The sequence below is a fragment of the Schistocerca serialis genome, chromosome 5 (genome assembly GCF_023864345.2).
Source record: "Schistocerca serialis cubense isolate TAMUIC-IGC-003099 chromosome 5, iqSchSeri2.2, whole genome shotgun sequence".
NCBI lineage: Eukaryota > Metazoa > Arthropoda > Insecta > Orthoptera > Acrididae > Schistocerca > Schistocerca serialis.
This window is the reverse complement of record NC_064642.1, coordinates 611,255,300-611,268,339: the sequence shown is the minus strand read 5'-3', so window position 1 is coordinate 611,268,339 and position 13,040 is coordinate 611,255,300. Positions and strand designations below refer to the sequence as shown.

At 41.5% G+C, this 13,040-nt stretch overlaps 1 protein-coding gene across 1 annotated transcript in view; it reads right to left on the bottom strand.

Annotated features, from left to right (window-relative positions):
- The window catches only part of LOC126480713 (importin subunit alpha-3), a 101,418-nt gene that overhangs the window by 18,074 nt on the left and 70,304 nt on the right, over nt 1-13,040 (bottom strand). The window contains exons 6-8 of the mRNA XM_050103967.1: nt 5,754-5,879; nt 646-780; nt 368-472 (exon numbers count right to left, since the gene is read on the bottom strand). Of these exons, the coding sequence (XP_049959924.1) occupies nt 368-472; nt 646-780; nt 5,754-5,879 (366 nt within the window). The remainder of the gene's footprint in view (nt 1-367; nt 473-645; nt 781-5,753; nt 5,880-13,040) is intronic.

The window sequence follows — 13,040 nt, the reverse complement described above, 5'->3', positions numbered from 1 at the left end:
CAGGTTATCTATTACCACTTGCTTAGAACATTGCTAAGTATCCGATTTTGAAAGAGTAAGTGTTTTCCCACTAGCTTCCTTATTCAGGAACTACTACAAAAACTGAAGTGAAATAGAACACCCAATTTAATAATAACCACGAAGTACAAAAATGTGAGAATACATCATCATTACTGGACTATGGCAGAAGTCAACATTATGCTGAACTCTACAGACCAGTGGCAGAGAAACCTTCTGTACGTAGTATGATGATTACAGTGATATAACATGGTTTACAAGAGGAACTAATTCTATGGAGGAGGTAAGACATGGTTAGAGGCAGCAACATAAAAAAATTTAACAATACCACCAAACTTTCAACACTTACCTTGCTGAGATTTCTAATTATTTTGGGCAAAAGATCTGCATCTATAACAGCTTGAACCTGTTGTTGATTTCCAGCTGTGATATTCGATAAGAACCACACTGCTTCCTATACAAACATTTAAACAGTGTGAACATTTGCTTAAACACAATAGAAAATACACTTTCAATACAACCACCAGACATACTTAATTCACAACTTAAATTACTCCTAAAAGTAGGAATTTGCCTCACTAAATTCAGGAAGATAAAAAACTTCCTATGGGTAAGTTATTTAGTTACCTTGCAAATTTTTTCTTTTTGATGAGTAAGTAAGGCAGGAAAATGTGAAAGAGCATCACAATTCAAAACAACCTGGGTCTGCTCATCAGTTCCAGTAACAATGTTACCAACAGCCCGGAGAGCCGCTGTCTGGACCTAAAAATGATATGCACAATTTTTCCTACTGGTCTTAAAAAGTACTTCTATCATCAGTCAAGTTACTATAGTAGGAGCAGGAGAAAAGTCATGGCTTACACAACCATTCTATTGCACAAGACAGAAACATCACACTATAGCCACTGGAAACATTATAAGCATATTTACTCAAAGGAAGATAAAGTTAAATAGTAAGAACAAGCAAAACTAAATGATCCACTCACATTAGTGTCACCACCATAGTGACCAACATCTGCGTGCCATAATCACTTGTGGCTGCTGGCAGCACTAGCAGTGGGAGGTGCAAAAAGAGTGTTGGAGGACACAGGAAACAGAGCAGTCATTGTTGTAATGTGGAAACAGAACAATTTATTGGATATCCAAAAAAGCTGACTTTCTGGCAAATGGAGGCATTTCACAAACAGCTAAGTTTTTAAACTGTTCGTGTAGCGTCACGGTTAAAGTAAACGATGGATGACAAAATGGTGTTATCCAGAAACAGTGCAGAGGCAACTGTAGTGCCCCACATGACAGGCGAATGACAGCTGTGGAGATGTGTATGGGCAAACAGATGTGCACTATCGAGCAACTGACCGTCCAGATGACACACACACACACACACACACACACACACACACACACACGAGAGAGAGAGAGAGAGAGAGAGAGAGAGAGAGAGAGAGAGAGACCGGGGGGGGGGGGGCAGGGGAGATTAGCAGAACAGAATAGGAAAGTAGACCAAGTTCATCCCAGAAGGTGTGCATAGTACAGTTAGGGTATGGCAGAACAGAACAAAGACATAGAAGTTAAAGTGTGGATGTAAACTGCACTAGAGGGTTCACTGAGAGAAGTCAAAAGCTGCTCAAAGAGGAAAAGATATTTTGGTGTGTCACACAAATAATACTCTGGCAACAAAAGAAAGATCAAAGAAATTCAGAAGAAGCATATCTTGCATTACTTACAGCACTCTTCTGGAGCATTTGGTTCCCATAAGCTCTTGCTATTAACTGTCATCACCTGGAAGCTTATTGTGCCTACTTCACATCTAAACCATTTTGAAACAGATTAAATGTTCACGAGATTTATATAAGACTTACCTATACCAAATATATCTTTCAAATTTAGCTTCTCATTTTTCAGCAAATAGTCAAAACTTTATTGTAAATGATATAATTGTGTAAGCAATGATGTAATGGTTGCAGTTAGATTTTGTGAAAACTTCAAAATTAGTTCTACCTCTCCTGAATTTAACCCAGAATGATAAGCAAGCACACTTTGGGTAATGTACACTCATTGCATTTTCAATATGTTTAGAGCTGTTTCTGCCAGCTCATATAATATCTACTGAAAACCAGAGGCAAAGTTCATTAGTGAAACAATTACACAGCAAGTACTTTCTACACAAGTAACAATAAGTGATCTAAACTGTTTGGTTAAACAGCAGTGTTTGAAGGACAAAGTGTTAAGGGAGGCACATAACCATGTATGGGTAGATTACAAGAATGCAATCAGCAATACTGGTGGAGGATGAGGAGGCTGGACACTGACAAATATGTAAGAAATTTTATACTGTGCACACCACATGCTGATCTCTGTCCTCAACGAGTACTGCAGCAAATATTACAGGCGGCAACCAAGGAATTTGATATAGTGGGAATAGGCATATTGGGTCCATTCAACCCAATACTGGTAGGTAACCACTACATGTCAACTTTATGCAGCTATGCCAGCTACAGTAAATCCAGAAGCTCCGAACTAGCCCTTCCCACCCCCTCATCAAACAGAAGAATTGGACATTTCCATTGTACTACAGGCAAGATACTAAGTTATGTAAACAACTATCACAATTATTGAGAGTTTTACCTACCTTACACCTTAGATGTATATAATACTGATAGAAGCATTGGGCTTTCACTGTACAAGGTAGTATATAGTAGAAAGATGCCACTGCCTTCCCATGTGACTAAACGTAAAATTGGGGAAAAATAGGGAGTTTGATCTTTGTGAAGATGTTATTGGCTGTTTGGAAATGAGCAAAGAAAAACAAATATGAAAGTGCTCTAATGTAAAGGGCAAGTGGGGTGGCGCATTGGTAAATTACCCAAGAACAGAATCAGTCAATGGATAATGTAACATTGGTACCTGTGGGGGGGGGGGGGGGGGGGCCAAGATACATGAAATACATTGAATAAAATATATGACAATTTTGTTACTATCTTATTGTAGTGGGGTTATATCAAGTTTTGTTAAGTCTTTGTCGTAGGTGTTTAATGTATAAGTGAGGGGGAGTGTGCTATTCTGACAATGTAACATAGTAATGAGTCACATGCCCAGCTTTGTCAGAGGGTGAGGGCGAATAATGTGGATTCCTTTCTCCAGGTGGTGTTACCACCGAGAATGTCCAGAACTGGTAACTATGTACAATGGATGAGCAACACACACTTCAGTACAGTATGGCAGTTTACAGAGCTTATAGCCTCACAAGAGGGTCAAGTCAAGTTACCACTGAGCAAATGCTCCGACATCTACATCAGTATCACAATGAGGAGCACCACAACATTTTTATGGTAATAATCTTGATTTCTGGTACTGTAGTAGTTTTGGTTTTACTCTGTGTAATCTATATCTACCATTGGCAGAGTCCACCCTGTGAATTCTCCGTGCATCAACTAGCAGTGGATTGGGTAAATTTTATCGAGTAATGATTAGTTAAGCAAGCATAAAATAGGGACCTACTCAGTATACAAGGGGAAGTATGAAGCATACAGAGCTGGGCAAGTGTTTACTGTGAAATGTTACCTGAAGGATTTGTCACAATGGGAGAATTTAAAATTCCAGTAGACTAAACCTAGAAAATTATGTTTAGAACGAAGAGAAAAGCCAATGAACCTTGTCATTTTAGTTGAGCTAGTGTTCAAAAACTAAGTGTACAGCATATAAGTGTTGACTTAGGTTGAGATTTTGTAGAATTACCACGAGCAGAAATTTGGAGACCGAGCAGAAATTTGGAGACCGAGCAGAAATTTGGAGACCGAGCAGAAATTTGGAGACCGAGCAGAAATTTGGAGACCGAGCAGAAATTTGGAGACCGAGCAGAAATTTGGAGACCGAGCAGAAATTTGGAGACCGAGCAGAAATTTGGAGACCGAGCAGAAATTTGGAGACCGAGCAGAAATTTGGAGACCGAGCAGAAATTTGGAGACCGAGCAGAAATTTGGAGACCGAGCAGAAATTTGGAGACCGAGCAGAAATTTGGAGACCGAGCAGAAATTTGGAGACCGAGCAGAAATTTGGAGACCGAGCAGAAATTTGGAGACCGAGCAGAAATTTGGAGACCGACTTTCCTGAAGGAGGGAGGCGCACTATGCCACAAATAATTGATTCGACGCAGCTGGGTAAAATTAAGATATCTGCCGCAACTAATGCAAGAGGCCACATAAGTGGATCAGACAAGAGCTGATCAAACATTATTACATCAGGGAATGCTTGCTGATACGAAAGAAACTGCTGTCATAACACAGGGAAGTTGTCACATCACCAGGCACAGCCAAGGGACTGGAGTTTAAATATCACCACCTCAGCAAGAATGCAAAGCCACTACACCACTGGTGGCATGGTTACTTCACATCCAAGCCACAGACTTTTTTTTTTTTGGCTTACACGATCACAATCGATCAAGCAGCAGAACAAGGATGGGCAAAGACCATACAAACTATCACACTTAGTCAACATTCTCAGTGACAGCCACCATTCCTGAGGGGGTATACCTATGGCAGTCTCAAAGTCTACATGGCTCAACCAGTCACCCTGAGTCATTGCTAGCCATGGTCCAGCTGCTGGTGCCAAACCCAATGCTGCCCTCCAACCTGTGGGCCACCTGAGGGGGCCTACTTCAACTGCTGCCAGCCTCCTACACTGGAGGTCTACAGCTGGAGCTTCGGGCCGTGCAGCCATTAAACCACTGTTACCTGTGCAGGCGAACTCTGTCTGGGGGGCCACCACTGTTGCTGGGAGCCATCTCATCCACCCTGAAGCCAGTATGTGATTCTGTGCTCTATGTTCTGGGCTGTTGCACAATCTAGTCTGAACTATAAGCTCTCACATGCTGCTACAGTCTGCACCCTAGCTGGATGAATGCAGTCATTACCACTGGCCACTTGACACTGCTGCACCACCTTGCACTTAGCATGCAGCTTATGTCCTGGGATGCTGACTGCTCCGAGCAGCAAAACAATTTTTGTTGATGAACACTAAATGTTTTAGCAATGATATTTCTATGACAATGTGTCTGATGACTACCAGACATCCACTCTGCTTCACTGTTGGTGGACTATTGACATCCTGACAAACCATCCTCTTCCACCACCCACAATAGAAGCCTACCACTGTGACCTCTGTAGCAGTATGAGAAACTTTATGTGAATGTCTTTACCCTTAACAATACACAGCAACAAAGAGAAAAATGTAATAAAAGAGAGAAACCAACTTGTTGCTGGAAAAGTGAGATGAAGTATTATTGATGTGCATACCATAAATTTATTGTTAACACAATGCAATTGTAAAGCACACGGATATCAAAAAACAATATTTTACTTGATGCAAGTGCAAAATACTACTACAAAATTTCTCAGCTGCATATGTAAATCATAAAATATATTTATATCTAAAAAGAAATATGATGAAACTTACCAAACAAAAGCGCTGGCAGGTCGATAGACACACAAACAAACACAAACATACACACAAAATTCTAGCTTTCGCAACCAATGGTTGCCTCGTCAGGAAAGAGGGAAGGAGAAGGAAAGACAAAAGGATATGGGTTTTAAGGGAGAGGGTAAGGAGTCATTCCAATCCCGGGAGCGGAAAGACTTACCTTAAGGGGAAAAAAGGACAGGTATACACTCGCACACACACACATATCCATCCACACATACACAGACACCGAAGACAAACATAAAATATCTGTATCTCACCTTTACTTCTTTGTGGGACAGTAATGGAATTAGTTTCGGTACAACACCACTGTCAATCACCATTTGTATCTGCTCGTTCCCACCATCAGTAAGGTAACTTAATGCCCAAACAGTGTCCACTAGGATCTGAAAGATTATTATTTTAATTGTATTGGGTCTTACAACTATTTCTCTGCATCTATAAATGATACCTAAGGAAGAAATGTTACCATACATTATAATACTATCACACAAATCTGGTGTTACCTGACCATAACATTACTGCATTTGGCCTCCCATGGCCATTATCAGAAAACTGCTGAAGTTACAGTAAACAAGTATAGTCAGACTGAGGAAAACCCATTGCATTGTCAATGATTTCAAGACAGTTATGCACATACTATCAAATAGATCAGTGTCTCCTCGTTAAATATCACAATAAAAACTCACAACAAGCCAACCAAAGCATCATCACTCCCAGGTGCAATAATACTGTATCAACATGTAAATGCACTTGGCAAGGCCCATCTGTGTACTGACTTACATTGAAAATATTTACTGTTGGATGTCTATCATTTCCACTTCCACCTGTGGGTGTCAAGAGAGGTCTTCCCAATACCAAATGGGACACTTTAACATATGTTTTGTATGTCCATCCTTGTAACTGATGGTCTGCAGGACTGGCCATTCACTTAAGTAATAAAATTAAACACCTGCAGCTGCTGCTTTGATTTTATTTATTTATTTACTTATTTTTTTTAGCATTACAACCAGTTTTGGTGATCCAATACACCATCTTCCAGTCTTAACCGACACTGAGGGGCTGAACTCCCATGGTATACATGATCCCATCAGTGGCCAACACTATGAACTGGCTTCCATTGAATACTTTAAAAGCAATGTCTCTACCACCACCAACTACACAATATCACTTTAGCAGTATTCTACTGAAGCCAGTTCACAAATTTTTGGCACACATGGGGAGTGAATGTTTAATTGCAGTTAACTCCCCCAGCATCAGCTGAGGCCTGAAGATGGTGTAGTGAGTCACCAAAACACCTTGAAACAACATCAAAGCAACTGCAGGTTTTTCAACATACTTAACACTGGCCACCTTATGGTGATGTGGTCATCATTACTCTTAACTACCAAAACGTCACACAGGACATCTAATTTTGAAATCACAAGCTGTAAAATACTGCAACCAACAACAAAATACTGATTACCAGCAACGTGCCTTATCAAGTACAGCTGGCCACAAAGTAACTTAAAATAATTTGTGCAAATTAAAAACTTCTGTCAAATCTTCCTGAATTAACAAACAAGCTCTACCTTACATATAATAGTATTCATCTGAGACCCAAAGTAGTATCCACTGAATTAACATGTACACCCACAAAGCATTTATAGTTACATTATTTTTGAGAAGAGCAGAAGTTGGTCAAGCGTACTTGCACATAACATATGAGAAAAAAGGTTTTTAAATGAAATGATTAGTAACTAAGCTTAAATCATATATACAGTAATTATGTTTGAAGACCTTTTACGAATTTATTGCTATGAATGATAAATTTCAAAGCATTGTTATTCAACACTGACTTGGTACTCACTACACTGGTAACATGTATCTTTGGCTCAAATTTCCAGTCAGTACCTTAATTCTCAGAACTAATGGCATACATCAAAAAAGTGAAAATGGGATAAATTTCATAAAATTGTTTCTCCTTGCCATCCTGGTCAGGAATACTAACAGGAAAATTAAGCACTAGTAAACCGCTTGTATCAGATCCTACTCAAACAGCAAATTTCCTATTTTTACACTTTAAGAGACTTTAAAAATGAAAATGTAAATGGTATCAAATTACTTTTGAAGCACATACTTTATGAAACATACATAAGAAATTTTATTAATTGTACAGAACTTTAATTTGAAACCCCTGGGCGTACAGTTTTACATTCCTTGAAAATATTGGCTGGTGATACATCATTAATTTAGACTTCTAGTATGTTTTCACGACTTCTGCTAAATTTTTCTATCTGGTTGTCAAGTTTGTAATCACTCAAAACTTTAGCAGAAGCCCAAAAAGCAATTACAATACAATATATACGAGGGTCATTCAATAATTAAGGAGACAAATTTTTCTGGAGAAGAAAATTTTTATTTTTACAAAACAATACTTTTTCTACTTTTCAACATAATCCCCTCGAACATTTATGCTCTTGTTCCAATAGGCTACAAGCTTTCTTATTCCAGCTGCAAAGAAAACCTTCTTCAGTGCACCAAACAAATGGAAATCACTAGGTGCTAAATCAGGACTGTAATGACGATGAGGATGAGGCAGTACTTCCATTTTGTCAATGGTTTCATGGGTTAGTTGAGCAATACAAGAATGCATATTGTCTTGCTGGAAAATCACACCTCTCCTCCGAGATCCACGACATCCCTCACGGCTGGCTTCACCTTGTTTAACAGCAAATCCGAGTAGTACTGGCTGTTTATCTTACACTGCTCTTCGGGAATCACAAAAAACTGGACCTTCAGCATCCCAAAACACCGTCAACATGACTTTTCCTGCTGATGTTTGGGTTTTGAAACTTTCCGTGACAGGTAAGTTGGTGTGCTTCCACTTCATGCTTTGTCTTTTTGATTCTGGCTCATTCTTTCCAAGTGTTTGTGCACTTGCATATTTAATTACATAAAATCCTTGCGTATTCTCATATTTGAGAGGAGTAATATTGCTTATTGATAGCTGTAAAGTATAAATTCGCTGAGTCGATAGTCAGTTGTTTGTTTTGAACAGCCAGTGCTTTCTGTTTATTTTGTAGAGTGAGTCAGCAGCAGACAGAGGCCAGTGCAGTTTCATCTGTGATTGCAGAGTGACGCGCGCGAGGAGCAGTAGCAGCAGAAACTAGTCATATATTCAGTTTTTCATATTAGTTCTGCAGGTTTAATTCAAATTACTTTGTTTGTGTGCTTGCGTGGGGAAATTTTTCGGATCTTTGCGTATTTTCGAATCAGAAAGGGGTGGTATCAAATTTTAATAACGGTAGAGTGTAACATCGTGTAAGACAGGGGTAGGATCGCATTGGAATATCTGTATAGTGGCGTAGTCGTGGTCATTTGATTGCTTGGTTCATAAATAATTGTTCATATATCGCAGCTCAACCTAGCACTGGTGACTCAACTGTGCAGTCGCATATTGCTGTTTTATTTGTCGCAACTCTATACGTCCAGATATTAGGAGTAGGATGGATAGGGTGTGTGCGTGCTGTGTGCGGCCACAGGAGGAACTGGCTGCGGTTCGCGAGCAGTTGAGTGTGCTGTTTGCCACGGTCAGCCGCCTTCAGGCTGCTGCCTCAAGATGCAGCGACGGCGGAGGGTCTGGCGCATCGCTTGAGACACCCAGGTGTCGCTTGCTGCGTCCACTGACTAAGCCGCCAAGGCACCTTCTAGTGTACCCGGCGTGCTGGGGCCGCCCTCACCTCAGGGTGAGGGGCAGACTGCAATGTGTTCTCGTCGCTCGAGTCGGAGGGTCGATGTGGAGGCTGGCCGGTTGGCCTCGCCCGTTCATCCTGTCGGTGGGCAGGTGGCTGCTCCTTCAGCAGGGCCCGAGCAGGCACATGGGGGCAAAGGCTTGTTAGTTATTGGGAGCTCCAATGCTAGGCGGGTGATGGAGCCCCTTAGGGAAATAACGTACAGGGCTGGAAATAATTCCAACGTGCACTCGGTCTGCTGGGGGGCCTCATCCAAGATGTGGAGGCGGCCCTGCCTGCGGCTATCGAGCGTACGGGGTGCAGTCGTCTGCAAGTAGTAGCTCAAGTCTGCACCAATGATGACTGTCACTTGGGTTCTGAGGCAATCCTCAGTTCATACAGGCGGCTGGCGCATTTGGTGAAGACCACTGGCCTCACACGCGGGGTGCAAGCAGAGCTCTCTATTTGCAGCATTGTTCCTAGAGTGGATCGGGGTCATTTGGTTTGGAGTCGAGTGGAGGTTCTCAACCAGGGGCTTTGTCGACTGACAGTCTTGGCTGCAGATTTCTAGACTTGCAATATTGGGTGGGGAATTGTAGGACGCCCCTAGATAGGTCAGGGGTGCACTACACAAAGGAAGCGGCTACTCGGGTAGCAGAGTACTTGTGGCGTGCACATGGGTTTTTTTAGGTTAAGTAGTAGTGCGAGGTGTCCTGATGAACACTCACCAGTCGACGTGGAGGCAGGGAAATCAGGATGCGCTCAGTGTAAAGACACTTCAGCTATCAAGATATTAGCAGTAAATTTTCAGAGTGTTCTGAATAAAGTTTCTGAATTTACTGCCCTCCAGGAAGTGTGTGGCGCGCAAATTATTCTCGGGACTGAGACCTGGCTGAACACAGATGGGAAGTTCCGAAATATTTAGTGAGGGTTGGAACGTGTATCAGAAAGACAGATTAGACACCGTAGGACGTGGTGTCTTCATTGCAGTTGACAAAAATATTGTGTCTACTGAGGTTGAAGTAGAGTGTGATTGTGAAGTTATCTGGACACGTTTAACAGGGCTAGGAGAAATAAAGTTAATTGTTGGGTGTTATTACCGGCCACCAGATTCCACCATGACAGTTCTAGAATCATTCAAAGGGAGTCTACACTCTATATCGCAAAAGTACCCAAATCATGCTATATTAGTCAGAGGCAACTTCAACCTACCTAGTATAGACTGGTATGCCTATGGATTCATTACAGGTGGTACAGGTCTTGTGAATTACTTTTGAACACATTATCCGAAAACTGTCTTGAGCAGCTAAATCGACAGCCAATGCGTAATGTAAATACTTTAGATCTGGTAGGCACAAACAGACCGAACCTCATTGATGGTGTCAGTGTTGAGACAGGGATTAGTGATCATGATGATGTCATTACGACTATGGTTACGAAAGTTAAAAAGCCGGTCAAGAAGGCTAGGAGAGTATTCTTACTAGAAAGAACAGATAAGCAGTTGTTAGCATCCCACTTAGTAAATGAATCGACTTCATTTACTTCCGGTACAATGGACGTGGAAGAATTATGGGCAAATTTTAAACACATTGTAAATCACACATTGGACAAGTATGTGCTGAAAAGTGGATTACAGATGGGAAAGACCCACCGTGGTTTAACAGTGCAATTCGGAGAATGTTCAGGAAGCGAAGACAGTTGCACTCGCACTACAAGAAAGATCGGGAGAATGAGGACAGGCGAAAGTAAGTAGAGATTCGTGCTGCTGTAAAAAGAGCGAAGCGCGAAGCATACAACCACTACCACCGTCATACCTTAGCAAAAAATCTTGCTGAAAACCCAAGGAAATTCAGGTCTTACGTAAAATCGGTAAGTGGGTCGAAGGTTTCTATTCAGTCACTCACTGATCAGTCTGGCCTGGCAACTGAAGACAGCAAAACGAAAGCTGAAATTTTAAATTTAGCATTTGAGAAATCTTTCACGTAGGAGGATCACACAAACATACTGCTGTTTGAGTCTCTTACAGATTCCTGTATGGAGCACATAGTGATAGACATCCCTGGGGTTGTGAAGCAGCTGAATGGATTGAAAATAAATAAATCACCAGGTCCTGATGGGATTCCAATTCGGTTTTACAGAGAGTACTCTACTGCATTGACTCCTTACTTAGCTTGCATTTATCGCGAATCTCTTGCCAAACGTAAAGTCCCGAGCGACTGGAAAAAAGTGCAGGTGACACCTGTATATAATAAGGGTAGAAGGACGGATCCTCAAAATTACAGACCAATATCCTTAACATCAGTTTGTTGCAGGATTCTTGAACATATTCTCAGATCGAATATAATGAATTTCCTTGAGACAGAGAAGTTGCTGTCCATGCATCAGCACGGCTTTAGAAAGCATCGCTCCTGTGAAACGCAACTCGCCCTTTTTTCACATGATATCTTGCAAACCATGGATGAAGGGTATCAGACGGATACCACATTCCTTGACTTCCGGAAAGCGTTGACTCTGTGCCCCACTGCAGACTCCCAACGAAGGTACAAGCATATGGGATTGGTTCCCAAATATGTGCGTGGCTCAAAGACTTGTTAAGTAATATAACCCAGTTCGTTGTCCTCGATGGTGAGTGTTCATCGGAGGTGAGGGTATCATCTGGAGTGCCCCAGGGAAGTGTGGTAGGTCCGCTGTTGTTTTCTGAATATGTGGCTGTTTGCTGATGATGCTGTTGTGTATGGGAAGGTATTGTCATTGAGTGACTGTAGGAGGATACAAGAGGACTTGGACAGGATTTGTGATTGGTGTAAAGAACGGCAGCTAACTCTAAATATAGATAAATGTAAATTAATGCAGATGAATAGGAAAAATAATCTGCGTAATGTTTGAATACTCCATTAGCAGTTTAGCGCTTGACAGTCACGTCGATTAAATATTTGGGCATAACATTGCAGAGCGATATGAAGTGGGACAAGCATGTAATGGCAGTTGTGGGGAAGGCGGATAGTCTTCTTCGGTTCATTGGTAGAATTTTGGGAAGATGTGGTTCATCTGTAAAGGAGATCGCTTATAAAACACTAATACAACCTATTCTTAAGTACTGCTGGAGCGTTTGGGATCCCTATCAGGTCGGATTGAGGGAGGACATAGAAGCAATTCAGAGGCGAGCTGCAAGATTTGTTACTGGTAGGTTTGATCATCACGCAAGTGTTACGGAAATGCTTCAAGAACACAGGTGGGAGTCTCTGGAGGAAAGGTGGCCTCCTTTTCGTGAATCGCTACTGAGGAAATTTAGAGAACCAGCATTTGAGGCTGACTGCAGCACAATTTTACTGCCACCAACTTATATTTCACAGAAAGATCACAAAGATAAGAGAGATTAGGGCTCATACAGAGGCATATAGGCAGCCATTTTTCCCTCGTTCTGTTTGGGAGTGGAACAGGGAGAGAAGATGCTAGTTGTGGTACGAGGTACCCTCAGCCACGCACCTATGGTGGATTGCAGAGTATGTATGTAGATGTAATAGTAAATGCAAGTCAACACAATTGAAATTTTCTGTGCACACTCTCAGCCTCGTTTCCTTGTGTAGCTGCATCAACTCCTTTGGGACCAATCTTGCACATTTTGTGATACTTCAGCGTGTTACAGATAATGTTATGAACTGTACCAATACTAACTTGAGCCCTATCAAATATCATTTCCACAGTCACAGCAGTCGGCACAAATAATGTCATCAATTCAACTTTCAAGTGAGGGAGTTGAAACTGCAACTGGTCGGCCAGAATGGCGTTTGTCACTGAGTCACTCTACCCACTTGTAAAAATTTGCAAGATTCA